This window comes from Chelonia mydas, chromosome 1, assembly GCF_015237465.2.
Source record: "Chelonia mydas isolate rCheMyd1 chromosome 1, rCheMyd1.pri.v2, whole genome shotgun sequence".
NCBI lineage: Eukaryota > Metazoa > Chordata > Testudines > Cheloniidae > Chelonia > Chelonia mydas.
This window is the reverse complement of record NC_057849.1, coordinates 155,006,700-155,025,286: the sequence shown is the minus strand read 5'-3', so window position 1 is coordinate 155,025,286 and position 18,587 is coordinate 155,006,700. Positions and strand designations below refer to the sequence as shown.

General features: G+C 40.6%; 1 protein-coding gene across 3 annotated transcripts in view; it reads left to right on the top strand.

Moving 5' to 3' along the window:
• The window catches only part of SLC37A1 (solute carrier family 37 member 1), a 55,789-nt gene that overhangs the window by 21,683 nt on the left and 15,519 nt on the right, over window positions 1-18,587 (top strand). For 2 of the 3 annotated variants that reach the window (XM_027826877.3, XM_043538170.1), the window contains exons 9-13: window positions 719-756; window positions 9,315-9,446; window positions 13,273-13,363; window positions 15,130-15,192; window positions 17,914-17,999. In XM_027826877.3, coding sequence (XP_027682678.1) covers window positions 719-756; window positions 9,315-9,446; window positions 13,273-13,363; window positions 15,130-15,192; window positions 17,914-17,999 — 410 coding nt within the window. Of the gene's footprint in view, window positions 1-718; window positions 757-4,927; window positions 5,012-9,314; window positions 9,447-13,272; window positions 13,364-15,129; window positions 15,193-17,913; window positions 18,000-18,587 lie in introns of all 3 variants that reach the window. The other variant, XM_043538169.1, reaches the window with a different exon arrangement.

Below are 18,587 nucleotides of genomic sequence, written 5' to 3'. Positions count from 1 at the left end.
GCATCATGTGGAGTGATTGCAGCAACATGATCTTAGAGCAGCAAAGGTATGATGTACCCTACCCGAATGTATTTGTCCTACTTCACCCCAAATCATATCCTCTTGATCTGTATCTTCACTTGACTTCAGTGAGTCTACTTGTGAGGCAAGGAGTCAGATTCCACGTATGGATGGGGGAATCGGGGTATTCCTAGTCTGATAACATATGACATCTTCACTTGACTTCATATGCATTGTGTCTGACTGAAAATGACTTAACTGTACTCTTTGTCTGTGGGCTGAATATTAAAGAAAAGAAACAAATATTATATCTGTAGGTCAAAATGAATAGGGGTATTTTTTTTCATTTGGGGCTAGACTATACCAGAAAGTTTTATTGCTTTAATTATGGTTTAAAGCAGCAAGAATACACGCATGTGCACATGCATACAGCGTGGAGGCAATTATATCAGCATAGAAGTGCTTATACAAAAGTAGCTTATGCCGGCTCAGGGAGCAAAATAAACTATACCAATATAAGGCATCTGTATACCAGTATACTGCATCTATGCTAAGGCTTATACTGGTATAAGTGCATCAGTAAAAAAATCATACCCCTATCAGGCATAGTTATACCATTATAGCAACTTTTCTAAGTGTAGACCAGGTTTTAATATCCACAGGGTTTTAGAAGAATGATTCCTTATGTTTGATTAACTGGTGTTTTGTTGTATTTCAGACCCTAAAGATTTAAGTTGCACTTGCAAACCATCCAGTGTAAGTGAACATTATTGTAATATTCATTGTTATATTTTATGTTACTTTTATTTTTTAATGGATAAATAGGACATCATTTGGTAGTTATAGTATGAAACTAGCCTTCTGGTATACATTTGAACAATAAGGGGTTGTAATACCTGCCAGGGAAATAAATTAAGCTTGGTGTAGGGCTCGTGATAACGTGGTGTGTTGGTTTTGTAGTGGAATTAGAGTATTATTCATGCAGTTTGCCGGTGGGGGGCTAAAAATTGGTGTTGGGGGGGAGGATTGATTTTTTTTATTTTTTTTTTTTTTAAACTGGATTTTTTAAATTTTGTTTAAATTAGCATAAGGAACAGTTTGAGGAGGAAGATCTCCACAAGGGGATCCTCAAGTGAATGTATTTTCTCCTGCCCCCAGATTTCACTGGGGTAAGGAATGATTTGGGTCTATATCATTTGCCTTAATGATATCCTTTGGCAGTTAGTCCCAAAGATGAATTGTACATTGAAAGAAAATGTCCTGTATCTATTTTGAATATATTGATTTTCTTAATTTTGCATGCAGTCTTGTTCTTGTATGGTAACTTAGGGTGGATTGGCCTTCTCTGTAGCATGTATTATTTTTTGTACAGCTTTCTCTTCTCCTCTTGCTGTTCGCCTCTTTAAAAGACATGATCTTTAATCTTTTCAATCTCTCCTGATATAAAGTTTCTATCATTTTAATTGCCATTCTCTCAAACATATGTTTTTGGATTTATCGCATATTTTGGTCACCTCATTTCAGAAAATACTGTACTGTCTATATTTTCCATTTAATTCCTTCTCATTTTTTAAATACAAGCAAATCTCTTACTGGATTGAAGTTACATGACTCATAGACACTTTGAGCTGGAAGATATTTTTCTTCAGTATTTTTTGCTACCTATTGAGAAACATCCTGGTGAATATTTCAGTTGCTTCATGCAGTTCCTGGAAAAAAAGATAGATCTCAGAATTTGCCACTAAGCTTTGCTGAGGTAAATGTATTCCATTTACTTCAATACGCTGTTACTGGAAGGCATTGTTAAAGAGTGTATTGCTTATCTGTCTTACCAAAAGCTGATAGGAAAGAAAAAATGACCTTCAACTATCTCTGTCTTGATGCTGTTGAACCAAAAAAAAAGGCAATTGGGAATTTGTTTTCTTGCAGCCACCCCCCAAAAAACAAGAGGCCATTAACTTAATCTTTTCATGAACATCAGCAAGATAATTGCCCCACACCCAGCCTCATTGTCTGATGCATTTAACCTACTGTTTCCAAGGAAACCTTGCTCTCTGGAGCGCAAAGCGTCGCTCCCTCCCACAGATTCTTATTTGCAATCCCATAGGAGGTTTTAAACACATTTCTCTCCTAGACTTCACTCAGAAACAGCCCCAGAATGCAAAATTTGCCAAGAGTTCAGTTCATCCTAGGAAGTCATGTGATATTTGAATGTGGGAATACCTCAAATTTAAAATTTGAAGTCCGAAAAGTACAGAGTGAAGTCAACAGGAGTGGAGGGTAGTGCATTCTCCTGTATTCACCACAGGATTAATTTGTAGAAGTTAAATCAATTAATAGAATATTGATTAACAAATCAGGTTGCTGAAGTATAGATGAATAACAACTGAAAGGATACAGCTAAAGTATTAGGATAATAAACAGACAGTGCCATCACTTGAAACAAAAACCTTGGCCTTGCTAGACTAGCTGCAGAATTTTGCAGGAAGTCATAACATTCTAGCTGCCACTTTGTTTTCAGTCCTTCTGTGAAGCAAACTCCCATGGGGCATGGGTCCCTTTGAAAATTTCTAAAACATGTTTTGTAAATAATAATTCAAGAGTCTATTTGAATCTAAGCAGAGCAGAGACAATCTTCTAATTGCAGATGAAGCAATAAAAACTTGAAAAGTTACCATGAGGAGTAGTTCCTCACAGAGAGTAAATCTAAGGCACCATCTGTGAGTTGGTCTGGTGATTTTTATTTTCACGTCCCCCATAATTTGAAGGGACAAGAAAACAGGGAGCCCAGTTCCCTCCATACTTTCAACTGACTACACTGTAAGTTACAAGCTATGCAAAAATTGCTAATTTTTCTTCCGGAATCAGTGGCAGAGGCTGGAACAGAACCTACAACACTTAACTCTGACTTTCTCCACAGATTTCTCAGGATACACACAGTCACTGTATCTGGCTTTGCTCGGTTAAAAAAGGAGTTCTATCTGGAAACAGAATCCACTCATGAAGATAATTTCATTTAAAATTAAGGGTTTTTTTTGTTTTTGTTTTTTTCAACAATCCCAAAAATAGAAGGTGCACTTTAAGTGCTTTGGCCATTTTACTTGGTTTGTGTACTTGTACATCTGAAACTTGTTTCAAAATATTTCAGTCTGGTGTAAATGCCAGAAGTGGAGTCTTTGTCTAAGCTTTCCACAGAGCTCTACTCTCCACAGAAGCTGTAGTTCAAGCAGTCTGTGCAATCTGCAATAAAGGAATTTGATAAGTGGCAGTAGAGGGCAGGTTTAATGGCATTTGTAATAGGGAAAGAAATGTACAGCATTATGTGAAGATTTGATATCTTTTTCATTGCTTCTAATCTAATCTAATCTCTCATTCACTGCTCTTGCAACATAGCCTGTAGACCCAGCTGATCATTACCTATGAACGTGTTGCAATTCTTTTGTTCTAAGAACTCTTTTAACATGGCTTTCCCTTTCTGCAGAAATATCAGTTCTTTAAAAAATTCTTGTGGTAAAGTTCTCCCATATCTGGAAGGCTCTCTACTTTTCAGTTTCTTACTTCTCTCCAGAAGATAAAGTGTAAATATTTAATATGCAGCCTCTCAGTCTAGTCCTCGTCACCAGGCATTTCCCCTTTACCAGAGTATATTGCATTTAAACAGTGAAATGGAAAAAAATCTTTCACTTTTTCTCTTAGCTGCTCTTTCCTCAGATAATAGATTTTCTTTCTGCTAGATCATTGTAATTCACTTCCCAACACGACTCTTCTTTTCAGTAAGACCATTTCTAGTATGTATTTTGCAGAATCCTTGTTTTTGGACTTGGGCCCGTCAAGGATAATTACTTCAATCTTTGACTGCACTTTACCTTTTATGGATTATACATAATTTATCCTCATCCCTCCATAAATTTTCTGCACTGGAGGAATGTACAACTAAAGAACAACAAAAATATGCATCCATAAACTTTATCTGGGGCAAATTTTGTCTATATTTCCTTTTAAATTAAGACTTTAGATATGGACAGGGCATGCTTTTCTGACTATATTTTTTACATAACATTCAGGATGTACTAAGGCACTTTGTAAAGTTTAGTGCCTCCCTCTGCTCCTCTAATGTTATACCCAACTGAACACAGCCCCATGTTCTCTCTACCTGGTGGTGAATATACATTTAAGGTTTACCCAACCCACACATTTCATATCTATGGCAAATCTTTTTAGATAAAGTGTCATATGGTGACATTTTTCAAAGAATGCAATTTCAGCATGCACTGATGTGCAACTGCGCATGCAAATGAATGGCTATATTTACAGGAAAGCAACTATTTTAGATCTGTTCCAGCTGGGGGCCTGGGGAGCCCACAGAGGATAGATAGGATCAGATCCTTGGGGGGAGGCGGGGCGTACCCCAAAGACCATAACTACAACCCTGGTGCTCCCTTCCTGGGCTCAGACAGCTAGAATGAATATTTTATAAGAGAATGTGAGAAATCTTTATCTTCAATGGGGAGGGGGGAGGAGAGAGATTGTTCCTTTAATAGCAGCCTCTGAAATAAATGGATCAGTTTAGGAAGTCTAATTGTGATTAAAGTATTGCTACAAAATGTGGATTTTGTGGTGAAAAATGTCAAAGCCATTAAGTAGAATGAGCGCACAATCTGAATTCCCTGTGCCGCTCCAGTGTACAGCACAATTTGAAATGAGAATATGTAAAAGTGCCTTCTCTTTCACATTTTGCAAGATTCACAGAGCTCCACCTGAATTTAAAATAACTAGAATGTACAGTTATCAAACCATAAGTTTTTCCATTTGGCTTTGCATCTGAGGTGTGATGAACAAAGATCTTTGGTATGTGAAAGTAGGGTCTAACCCTGTTTCTAGCATCAGTGACTTCTTTAAGGTAGTGCTCTTTAAAATTGTCTTGCAGAGCTCAAAGTCCTACATGAATGGTACAAATAAATTCAGAGTCCATAAGCCAACCTTAAATCTTAAAGAAACCAAAAAACTTCAGGTAAAATGAAATATCTTAAGTTAAAACTATGTAAGATTTTCTAAGCTCAGATAGAATCTTTACAATGAAAATGGCTTTACCCAGGAATGTTTCAATCTGCTAAAGATCTTATAGAAAAATATAAATATAAAAATATTTCAACTTACTGTAAAACAGTGTTTTAGGGGGAGATTTTTCAAAGACACAAAAGGCAGGTAGGTGACTGACTGCCCTTTATGCGTACGAAAATCTTCCCCTTAATTTCTTCTGCACTGTAGTGTTCCCTTAGCGTTTTTTTGCTTTCGGCTGGAGATTTACTGCTTCTTAAAAATAATGACCTATTTAACAACTTCTGTGCCCTATTGTCCTCACCTACAAAACCAGTTGCATCACTTTCTGGGGTACACTTTGAGTTCTTCAGAATGAACATTTTAATTTTAAAAGAAGGGGAAGAGTAGTGAGAGCAATGTGAGCAAAAGTCACAGTAGTGATAAGGGGATGAGCATAAACCCATAGCCTGGATCAAAAACATCCCCAACTTTGGGAGACCTTCAGATCCCAGCGTTGTAGTTGTGACCAATCTCTTCAATAATCGCATCCCTGAGTTTCATTGAGGAGAGCAGCGTAATGTGCTGTATACACAAGGTACAAATAGCCAAAACATAAGTACCTTTCACTCTGCATCCCTTTGTTTACTAAATATACTGTGTAGGATCTATTACAAGGGAATGTAGTTGATTATTCACTAGTGAGTAGAGGAGAGACCATTTCTCTTCTCTCCCCCGGCCCCAGGGACAACACAGCTGGTTTTGTTTCTTTGGTGTTCCGAAACCCATTAAAGTCTATGTGAGTCTTTCCACTGAGTTCCAAGGACTCTGGACCAAGCCCTTACTGATGAGCAGCTATTTTACATGTTCCTCCTTTCATTCTAAGGCCTGAGTTATGCCTGGTAGGCAGAGCCTGTAATGACGCTCGGTGTGCAGCCAAACCACTCCAAGGGAACAAAATGGCTCCTGGAGCTCCCTGGGGAACAGAAGTAATTTGCTACTCTCTATTAAGGTGCCATATAGACCCCATCACATGGCTAACAAGCTCTCCTGGTTTGTGGGGTGGAGAAACAAAGGCATGATTCGGCCTTCTCCACTTTTGTCTTGTTGCTTGCAGAGGAAACAACGTGTTAGCAGTGCCTGCACGCCCCTGAGTGCAGGGACTGTGATTCTGGAGATCCATTACATGGGCCATTCATGGGAGGCACAGTTTAGCCCTCTGATTTTGTGTGTGTGTGTGTGTGAAATGGTTAGTTATGTGTGTGCATAATATGTAACCTTTTGAGTGGTTGGATTTCAGCATGGAGACTGAACACTCTGGGTTGGGAGGCACCTCTTCCCACCCTCCATACTGAGAACATCTATAGAGAAAAGGAATAGAGTTATTCTATCTCCCCATTGTACATGCTTATTTACTGAACTTTGCAGGCCCTTTGTTTGCAAAAACAGCCCTTCTGAAAATGAGAACTGAGTGCAATCTAACCTAGACCACACAAGACAAGCTAAGTACAGTATTCATGATACTGGACAACGTAAAATCTTATTCCCTTGGCGAAGTACAGCTCTGAACATCACCCGAGGACCATTTTTTAAAGGTTTTGTAGAGGTGGTAGGTGGTTGTTTGGTTGCTTGTTTGTCATATAGACACTTTTTTTAAAATAATGAGAGTAGTCTTCATCTAATTCTTTGTGGGGAGGAAACACAGGGGAAAAACTAGCCCTGGGTAAATACTGCTAAAAATTCTGAGATGACTCATTCTTCAACAAACTGCTTCCACTGTGTTTGCTCCCCCAGTGGCCAGTGAGTTTACTTGCAGGAATATTCATGGAAACAGAAAGGCTTTTAATCTGTTAGAGGTTATTGGCAGGAGCAAACTTTACATTTGTAAATGAGTACTGGTATTCACACCAGAAACCTGATTCTGGATTTGACCCTTCAGAGAACAGAAATACCTTGTGACCAGAACAAAACAAAAATCTTCATTTCAAAATGTTGATTTGACTCTAACTACTTTTTGTTTTCACGTCTTCCTGTGGTAAAAATTGAAAATTGTTTCTCAGAATTGATTATTTTCTCCCCCCAAAATTCAGTTTCAATGGCAAAATCATATTTTTAGGTAAGAAAACTTTCCACACACCAAACTTCAACCAGTTCTACTTGTCACCTATGCGTTCAATCAAAATTAACCAAAGCATTCTGAACTAAGTATATTCACTGTCTACAATGAACTGTTTGAGTACAACCTACAGCCCAGATGTTACTTGCCAGTATTATGCTCTGAATAATTTTAAAATAATGGCAAGAGTCTTGAATCTCATAAGCTGTTTTTGGACAATTCATAAACACAAAGAGCTGAAATCTGAAAATAAACTGTTGGCTGTAATTTGCTCTGCCAGCTCTAATCATAACTCTCTGTAATGGGCACTCTTGTCAGTTTGTGCGGAGAGGCTATAGATTGAATGGATAAGGAGACTTTATCCTTTCACCCTGAGAGGTGTTCCATCTTGATCATGACAGACGGACACTGGCTGAGCAGCATTGGGATGCTTGCTGTCAAATCTGTTAGGGTTAATGTGCGTTTCCTAGGATTCAAATAAAGCTTAGATTCAAATAAACCTGGTAGTATTAAGCTCTTCATCAAGATTTAATATAAATGTGTGATAGTTAGGAGAAGGATGAACGTACATTAAAATCCTCTTGCAGCTAAAAAGAGAAGCACTACTAGGTCATCTTAAAGTGTGACAGTGCCACAGGGTGCAGGTGAAATACTGGGTTGCTACAACTACTGAACCTCTCATTTTTACAAGCTGGCAAAATAGTTTTGATGGACCTTGACAGCTTTGTGTCCAAAATTTCTGCCACCACACATGGAAGTGAGTGGTGAATCTTGGATTTAGGTCTGAACTTCCCCAAGATTCAGGGGAAAGCACATGAGAGGTTTTGGTTCAATGTAATCTCTGGCTAATTGGCTTACTGCATTTAGGCATGGATTCCAAGCCCTATTCATATTGAATAGTACTTTACCCCAACAGCACTGTTGAACAGAGGTGCCAAATCAGATACTTCCAAGGGAGGACGATCAAATTATGGTCCCTACCCAACCCCCTTCCCCTAAAGGGACCCCAGGTTTCCCTCAGCCAGGGAGTGTACCCCTCTCTTACCACACAGTGAATGAGCCAGTCTGAGTTCTCGGTGGGCTCCCCTGCACTCTGCTGTACAGGAAGAGGCTCCTGGTGCGCCAGGTCACCACATCATTTCGCTCCGCCGCTCCTCCAAAATTTCAATGGCGTGGTAACCCTATGGTCCAGGTTGCAACGCCATAAACCACCACTGAAACCTGGCCTGGCCACCCCTTCATGTGTACAGAGGGGAGGCCAGATCAAACTTTAGTGGCAACATGACTACACAGCTGGGGTGTGGGTCCAGACCTCTCTGGCAGCAGCTGTAGTTGTTTAGTATGAGACAGCTGCTTAAAGGTGGTTGGGCCATGGCCCCCCTGCTCCATGGCCTATGGAACTTTGAGCAAGTGCAAAAAGCATTTTGGCGGGCGGGGGGGGGATTTGCTCTCACTTCCCCCCACCACCCCCTGTAATTGGTGCCACTGCTATTGAAGTCAGGTGGAGTAAGGTACTACTTGGTGTAAAATATCAGAATCTAGTCCTTCGATAATAATGATTTAATTCATAGGTGTCACTGCATGAATGAGTGAGACTGAAAACTGGAGGTGAGGAACAAAACAAACTCATGAGTCTTTTAAAACTAAGCATATGCTATGCGTACCTGAACAGTACAAATGATCCCTACTTAAACTGATGAATGTGAAGATACAAGGGACAGAAATTCTGAAAAATCAGCTTAATATTTATATAAAAGCCAGGTAATGTCAGTGATATCTTCAGTATGTTAACCAAGAAGTGTTTTCAACTCCAACTAGTGAGACCACATTTGAATGGTGGATGGGGAAAAGCCATTGAAAAGTAGAAGAAATAAGTCAATTTCCAATAGCTGGGTTCCATTCAGGACACGCTATGATGTGTAGTGGTTTTGCAATTTGAAATCTGCTCACAATACAGACACGTGTAGTGGTTTGACTTCAGAAGTAAATGCATTCAGCCCTAAACAATAGTACTTCTTTCACTAAGGATTTCAGAATCAGTGAATCACTTTCTGTAGTACAAAAAGTAAAGTCATAAGACATGTGAATGACTTGGTTGTTTGATACATACATTTTTAATGTATTTACTTTTCTTTTTGTGGTGGTGGGAAACTGTCTGTAGGATCCAGCGATGCAGTGTTTGCTTCCAGACAGAGAGAACTGCACAGTGTCACTGAACCATAATTTTGCAGTCACTGGGGAAGGTGGAAATAGAATGTCAGCTGTAAGCTTCATAGGCGCTTTGCGAATACCTGTGAGTACATGCATTAGTCTTATCCATTCTACTGTGCCTTGGCTTTTGCCCTACAGGATTCTGATTTTTAGACCGTTTAAATGGAGAAGTGGACAAAGTTGGTTTTCCCATCTCAAAACTGGTATTCTATTCAGTCATGTTGAGTTTTGACTGGATGTCAGAAATCGGGGGGTATAAGGTATAAGACAAAGTGGGTGTCCTATTCAGAAGAAGAGAGGATACAGGAAAAAGGGAACATTTGGCTCAAATAAGCAAGTTGAATAAATTAATGAATCACATATTAGAATTTACAAATATTCAAAAAACTAGTGTGTGCAAGTTTAAACCTACTCTTGATGTTTTAAGCTGTATAACTAGCACTCGCACACTTCATAACTGTCATAAATATAAAAGGAAGGGTAAACACCTTTAAAATCCCTCCTGGCCAGAGGAAAAACCCTTTCACCTGTAAAGGGTTAAGAAGCTAGGATAACCTCGCTGGCACCTGACCACAATGACCATTGAGGAGACAAGATACTGTCAAAGCTGGAGGGAGGGAGAAACAAAGGGTCTGGGTCTGTCTGTGTGATGCTTTTGCCAGGGACAGAACAGGAATGGAGTCTTAGAACTTAGTAAGTAATCTAGCTAGATAATGTGTTAGATTCTGTTTGTTTAAATGGCTGAGAAAATAAGCTGTGCTGAATGGAATGGATATCCCTGTTTTTGGGTCTTTTTGTAACTTAAGGTTTTGCCTAGAGGGATTCTCTGTGTTTTGAATCTAATTACCCTGTAAGGTATTTACCATCCTGATTTTACAGAGGTGATTCTTTTTTACTTTTTCTTCTATTAAAATTCTTCTTTTAAGAAACTGAATGCTTTTTTTCATTGCCCTTAAGATCCAAGGGTTTGAGTCTGTGGTCACCTATGCAAATTGATGATTTTTATCAAACCTTCCCCAGAAAAAAGGGGGTAAGATTTGGGAGGATTTGGGGGGGAAAGACGTTTCCAAACGAACTCTTTCCTAATAATAATAATACCGGTGTTAGACGTTTGGTGGTGGCAGCGAAAGTCCAAGGGCAAAGGGTAAAATAGTTTGTACCTTGGGGAAGTTTTAACCTAAGCTGATAAAAGTAAGCTTAGGAGGTTTTCATGCAGGTCCCCACATCTGTACCCTAGTGTTCAGAGTGGGGAAGGAACCTTGACAATAACCCAAGAGATTGATGACATTATTAACATAATGGGACAGTATTTATGAACGTGGGGAGAGAAATAAGGGGATCAGAGAGGGAACCTTGAATTATATGGGGTGGAGGGGGAGTAGCTGAAATACCTACAGCCTCTTCTGCAGTGGCCACAGAACTGTCCTTTCATAGCACCTCTTCTTATGCTCCTTGAAACCTCAGGTAACAGACTAGTCCCAGTTAGAGCTACTTGGAATTTTGTATCTAAATTATTATTGTTGGGGGGGTTTTTTATGGAAAAATGTAGTTTTCACAAAATTACTGATTTCTTTTTTCTTGAATTTTTTCACGATGGAAAATTGTGGGGGAAAAAATCTTTGGGGTAGGTTTGATCTGAATCAAAATATTTCCATTTATTGAACAGAATCAAAATGTTTTTGAGTGACTTCAATCTTAATCTGCATCCACCTGAGCTACCATGGTACTTCATTGAAGTTGTAATTCAGGTCTTCCTCATTCTACTCTCCGGGTCAGGCTTCTCAGCTGGACTACATCTCCCATGATGCTCTTCAGTTTCCTGTCTGGCTGAACTGCCATAGTGTATCATGAGAGATGTAGTTTCGCTGAGGAATCTGGCTCATAGAGGAGAATGGGGTCATGAGGCATCCAAACTACAATTCCTTTGAGGCACTAGCAGCTCAGAAAGATGCAGTTCAATGTCAAACTTAAACAAAATGTTTCCAAATAGAAATTTTTTGGAACTTTTCGTTCTCTGAAAAATGTAGCAATTTTGACTTTTCATCCTGTTTTTGAGACAAAAAAACAATGTTGAAATATCAGAATTTCCTGCAGGACAAAAGTTCCGATTTCTGACCAGCTTTAGGCCCAGTGGTTCTGCGATACTGTGATATCCTTATGTGTAATGAACTCTTCATCCGGTATGAGCAAGCTGAACTTCAGTGCATGTGCTTTTTTTGTCAGATGTGTTTTGGTTTTGCTTTTTGATGAGTGGGTGTGAAGTGGAAGTCTGAAGTAGAGCTATATGAATTTGGTATATAATATAATATAATATATTGTATAGCCCATTACCCCCTGTTGTATGTGTATTTGTCCTCATATTTGGAGTAGTTGTATTGATGTACATTATGAAATGTTAATAATATTGTACCTATTAAAGGAAAGCATTGATTACATCAGGGCTTCACTGCATTAATTGGCTGCCTATCTTGTTTAAGTTTTAAAGTGAAAAATGAATTCAACAATTGTTAAAATATGATGGAAACTTCTACCTAGTCTCCTGTCTACATCTTCCATAGAGTCAGTGGACTGTGTTCTACCCTGGTGTAAGCAGGCTATAACGCCACGGAAGTCAGTAAAGTTGTACCTGCTTACAGTAGGATTTAATTTTGGCCAGTGTCACAAATGGCATCACTTCTTCAGGCAGATGACTTCCATCAGTAGTAGGTTCATAAATGATAATTGTCATTTTCAAAAGCTCCTAATTTGGAAGCACATTTTATGGCTTATGTAGGGGAGCATCTTGCAACTCAACCTTTCAGGCAGCTGGATAAAAGGAAAGGGGCTTTGTTCAAATTCAGGGTAATAGCTCTGCTTAAGGAAACACAAATGAAATCCAGCCTGAACTGTTATTGGGCCAGTGTGAATGTAGGAAAGAGTTCCTGGCTCTATATGCTACCCTCCTGTACCCTTAGATTCTAACCATAACCTGATCCTGATATAGTATCTAAAATATCCTCTTCTGCCTTCTCCTTGAGTCTTGATTCTTCCCCCTCCACTTCTCCGTCACTTGCCAGTGGGAATGAATAACACTTTAAATACAGCAAGGTGTGGGTGGGTGGGCTAGTGGGGGAGGGAGGGTGTTGAGGGGGACGGGAAAGCATGAATGGGTGGGGTAGGGGAGCGAATTTCCAGCAATCCATACTGACACCTGCAGGAATAACATAACAGCAAGGGCTTAAAACTGTGTAAAACCCCAAACTACTGCCAGAAGATGGCAAATGGTGGGGGAAGGATTGACAGGAACAGGTTTATGTGGCAGTCAAATACACTTCAGCTGTGTTTTTATAATAAATGAACCTTACATAGAATTCTCAGTTAAGGCAATAGGGTAAAAGAATACTGAGACTTGTATGTTAAATAAGCACCCACTTTTACTGAGCTGAGTCCTAACTAGGCACCTCTTTGAGACCATGTACCATATGGACTGTTTGGATTTTTGAAGAAATAAATACCATTGGTGAAATCCTGGCCCAATTTAAGTTGATGGGGAAAACACCCTAGGTTACAACAGTATGTGCCAGATCAGTTCTATAAAAGGGAAGATGCATGTGACATGATAGAAAATCACTGTCAATCTCTGAAGTGGTTATAAGCTCTATCTTTCCTTATTAGTATTCTGGTTTTGGTTAGCTCAGTACAGTTACATGGAGAGAGAAAGATATACAAGTAGAATACTGCAATCTTCTTTGATCACAAGCTTCATGCTTCCAGAACAGGAAGACTCAAAGGAGAAATTCCTGAGACAGAAAGGATTAAGATGCCATTTGCAGATTGCTTGCATGGTGTGGTTTAACAGAAGCAAAGAAACAACAACAACACATGTCTAGGTACTAACCTTGTTCTTCTTTTTTCTTTTCTCACCTTAGGGAGTCATAGAATTCTCTCTCTGTTTGTTGTTTGCTAAACTGGTCAGTTACACTTTCCTTTTCTGGCTTCCACTCTATATCACAAACGTAGGTAAGTATCTGTGGGAGGAAAACAAGTATTTAGTTAAAAGAAAAGGAGTACTTTTGTGGCACCTTAGAGACTAACAAATTTATTTGAGCATAAGCTTTCATGAGCTACAGCTCACTTCATTGGCTGCATTCAGTGGAAAATACAGTGGGGAGATTTATATACATAGAGAACATGAAACAATGGGTATTACCATACACACTGTAACCATAATAGATCACTTAAGGTGAGCTATTACCAGCAGGAGAGCGGGGGGAGGGGAACCTTTTGTAGTGATAATCAAGGTGGGCCATTTCCAGCAGTTGACAAGAAAGTCTGAGGAACAGTGGGGGGTGTGTCATGGACTATGATGAGCCTAGTCACGTGAAAATAAACATGACTACTTTTGTTTTAAGCTATGGTTGCCCTAGTAGAGTTGAAAGACTGCCGTTTATTATATGTCAATGATACGTACTGAGAATTAAGAGATAGTGACCACAAAAATAAGAGTCTGATTTCTCTCTGAAAATTGCAAGTCTTTGTGATGTCTTTGGCTCTTGAGAACCAGCCAAAAATATTTCATTAAAAAAACCCTGTAATAATCATATATTTATAATGGTGCCTTACTTCCTGATGGATCCCAAAGAGCTTAATAAGCTGCACAGAGGAATGACTTTATTACTGTTTATTTTATTAGATCATCACTATCATTGTGCTTTGTGCGATACAGAACATAGGGGAAGGCATACTGCCCCGAGAAGTTCATATTCTTTGGGCTATCCTCTGGCTTTTAAATCCACAGCCTCATGACCACAAGAGACAGGCAGGCAGAATGCCTGTAGGGAAGTGTGTGCAGTAGGGACACTCACTACGTCCTTTGACAGGGCACAGTATGCCCTCCTAGTAACCAGTACTTCTGTGGTAATAGGTTTGATGAAGGGAGTAGATTAGCTAATAAGTTTTATGTTTAAAAACAATAGAATTAGTTTTACTATAAGAACATTGGGGCATTGGGCATCAAATTCCGTTAGGTGCTTTTGAATATCCCACCCTATGTTGCAGTAGCACTCAGACGCCCCGTGGTGCTAGGCACTGTGCAAACACATACAAAGACACAGTCTTTATTGGATATAGTTTATAATCTAGTTGCAGGGGTGTCCGTCTGCATGCTGAGGTGATCAAGTAGGCATTCTGCCTCCCTCTGCTCCTGGGGCATTGCAGCTTTGCACTGTTCCTTACTCCAGGCTGCGTTTAACCAACACAATATAGCCAATCAGTGATACTGGTCACGTAAGTAAGGGCTTCAGGATTAGGCTCCCTATGTGGCCTTAATTTGTACCAAGCATGTTTCTGAAACAAAGCAGCATTACTTATTGGTACTTACTAGTAGTGTGATGCTCTGATTATTTTTAAGACTGCTGCTAATGAACCAGAAAATTCTTGTGTACACACACAAGTTCTACCACTTTAACTCAAGTGGTATGAGCCCCTCTAGTATGGACACAGTTATATCAGTATACAGGTATTTATACCAGTAAAGCTTATTCCTGTAAATAAGCCATTCTGGGGTAAGGCACCTTTATACCATTATAACGGCACCCACCCTAAGTTGTACTGGTTGTAACTAGATGGGTAAAAAAAAATCATACCACTAGCTAACATAATTATTCTGGGGCAAAAGCTGTCTGTGGACCAGGCTTTACATATAAATCTAAATAAAATGAATAAATTTCTCCTAGTTTTGAAATGAGAGGCTATTCTACTCAGATTTATTCTGCCTTTATTGTCAGAGCATCTTGATGCAAAAAGAGCTGGGGATCTTTCCACATTGTTTGATGTGGGTGGAATCTTTGGTAAGTTTAACACACTATTATTAATCAGACCTAGGTTAGACAATCTGTAGCACACACAGCTGTTCTGTTTTACTCTTTTAGTAAGAAATTGGGGGTTGGTCTTGCATCCACCAGAAAATGGCAAAATTGGCTCCAGTGGGAGCAGGATGGGGACGGTATAGCCAAATCATATGTCATGTGACCAGCCTTAGTAGCAGGTCTTGGGGAATGAATCCACAGCCCCTTATGTGATCCTGGTGCAAGAAAGATTGGAGAATCCTAGTGTCATAGAAACTTCTGGCCCTGTCCCTTTACCCCTCTCTTCCCCTCTGTCACCACACCTCTACCCCAAAAATGTATCCTGTCCTCACCCTTGCATAGCAGAACTACGCCAATTTTGCAGTTCCTCTGCACCCCCCCCTTCCATATGCCACAGAGGGGGTCTCCATGCCAGTTCAGTGGAGGGCAGTGATTGGGGTGAAGTGGAAGAGGTTTCACTGGATCCAGAGTTATGTAGATCTAATGGCCCCAGTACAATGAGCAAGTGACAGAAAGGGGTTGCAGCCACTGCTCCAGCCTGGCCCTGAATTTCACCTTCACTAGTCCTCTCCACTCAGGCTCTGTGCAGGAGAAGTGAATTTCACACCATGCAATTGAAAGCAAGCATAGGTAGGTGTATCTCCGTGCTAGAGACTATACCAGTGTGGCTGCACGGCTGTAGTTATGGTGGCATAACCCTGTAGTGTAGAGGAACCCTACATGGAAAGAAGGGGTTTTTCCATCACTTTAAGAACACCGCCTCCTGGAACAACAGTAGCTATGATAATACTTAGTCCTGCCATGAGGGCAGGGGACTGAACTAGTTGACCTCTCGATGTCCCTTCCAGTCCTGTAATTCTATTATTCTGATTCTATATCAACTGAAGCATTCTTCCATTGACATAACTGTGTCTACTGGGGTTATGTCCAGCGGCGTATTAACGCCTAGGCCAACAAGGCCTAGGTCAGCAAATTTATAATAGCAGCCAGAGGCTGCTTCCCCCGGTGCCGGTTCGGGCCCTCCGCCCCTGGCCCCACCCCAACTCCGCCCCAACTCCTCCCCTTCCCCACCCCCATTCCCTGCCCCTATTGGTCCCCTTCCCCAAATCCCCGCCCCAGCCCCACCTCCTCTCCTGAGCGCACCGCGTTCCCCCTGTTCCCCCCTCCTTCGCAAAGCTGTTTCACGCACAAACACTGGCAGGCGGGGAGAAGCAGGACCCAGTGGCGCGCTCAGGGGAGGAGGTGGAGGCGGAGCATTGGTGAGGTCAGGGGGGGAGGGGGCGGCAATTATTTCTGGGACTAGGGGCGGCAAAATTATTAATCTGCCACTGGTTATTTCAGCATAGCTATGTCAGTCGGATGTGGGCTTGCTCACACTCCCTGACCAACATAGCTATGTTGACCTCTTTTAAGTGTAGACCAAGCCAAGTTAGCACCCACAAGAACAGAGATTTTATTCAGCAGTCTAAACACAAATCTCACTCGGCTGCAAATCCAAGCCACCAACATAGCTACTTGTAGAGTTTGATGGGGACCCAGATACGTCCGTGTGATACATATAACTGGGCATTTTGCTGTGAGGGCTGCCCTTTGAAAAGAGGGAGGGGGACAGTAGACTATGGAAGAGTTGGGAAAACAAAAGTGCACTTGAAAAATTATTGCAAAAGGGCTATAATAATTGGGTCAAATGCAATAGGAACGAGCACTTCAAAAGTATTTTTCTGTAATTTGCGGGTTATTTCTCCTGCCGTCCACATGCTTAGCAGAATATCGATCCGTGGGTCTTTTCTCTCCCTGATGCAGGCTATTTTCTGGGTTTAACGCATTGATGAGAAATGGATTTATTATTATTGTTTCATTTTGTATAGCAGGAGCACCCAGGAGCCGTAGTCATGAATTTAGAACCCTATTGTGCGAGGCACTGGACAAACAAAGAACAAAAAAGAGGCCCCTTTCCTAGAGAGCATACCATCTAGGTATAGGACAAGAGGCAACATGAGGAGACAAGCAGACAGGGCAGCACGAGGAGACAAAATGAAATTTCTACTGCATCCTTGCCAGGGTAGCCAAAGGATGTATCCAGTATTAACTGAAAGCAGACACAAGGTGGCTTCTGGTACATCCTACCAAGTGATTTGTGGCTCAGTAAATGTGGGTGGCATACCTCTGGATCTTACACTTGAATTTGGATGGGACACAGGGTTTATGATGATGGCTCTTTTGTCATGGTCAGACTATAAAATCCTACGTGTTGAGGCTAGGCTTATTCTTCCTCCAGAGGAGATGGAGGCCTCAATTCATTGGTTCAACCGCAGAGGCTGGTTTGACGCAGTTGGGTTCCAAAACACCAGCTGGAAAATGCTGGTGAGCCACTCTACTAATGACACAGCAATACCCTAGATGTCCCCACCAATTACATCATCTTGGGTGTACAGATGACCTCAGAAGGAGCCAATGAGGCAGACTACAGTGCCCGTTGCGGTTGTGCAGCTCAGTCGAATCATTTGTGGCATAGATGATGATGACAAAGCTACTAACTCAACTAAATTTTCAGTCCTGTGCTCTGTGTGTGTTTATAACAGAAGCATACCTTTAGAACAATTACACTGGATTGCTGTAACTTTGGGGAAATATATGTCCAATTATATTGCATAAAATGCTCATGAAATAACCTATTTATTCTTTAATGTGTCTCTTTTTCAGGTGGCATTTTGGCAGGCATGATATCAGATAGACTGGAAAAAAGGGCTTCAACCTGTGGAATGATGTTACTGCTAGCAGCACCTGCCGTAAGATCTACTCTCCTTATTTTAGTTGTGCCCATCTGTGCGAGTGGGTGAGGCTCTGTGAGCATTTCCATTAGAAATTCCTGTTCTCAGCAGTCTCTGACCATTCACCCCAGGATGAAAGTGGCTCTGAAAAGTCTCTGCACAAGAGCCAACACAGAGGTTTGGGCTGGTTTTAATAAATTAAATACGCCATTCTTTGGCACGTCATATGCTACAGGACTCTATGAAAAATTGTCACATTCAGCTGGCTTTGACAGCACTCCTTTTACTCAGTTATTCAATTCTGAATCAGAATTGGGCAAGTGATTTGTCTTTTTGATTTCAAACAACCATCAAATAATCAAAATTGCTGAGTTGTTAATGTTAGGAGTCTGGCTGCCACATATGCACAGTGTGATTTTTATAGGGTATTTCTACAATGCATACACTCATCTTGCCAGAATCAGCAGAACTCTGTGCTATGCTTAATTTGAAAGTCTGACGGGTTAAAAAATTATGGTCATATTAATTAGCTATCTCTATGAGACCCCTGTGAGACAGGCAGCCGCATGGGGAAATTGACTGTGATTTCCATGCCTGGGGACTCTA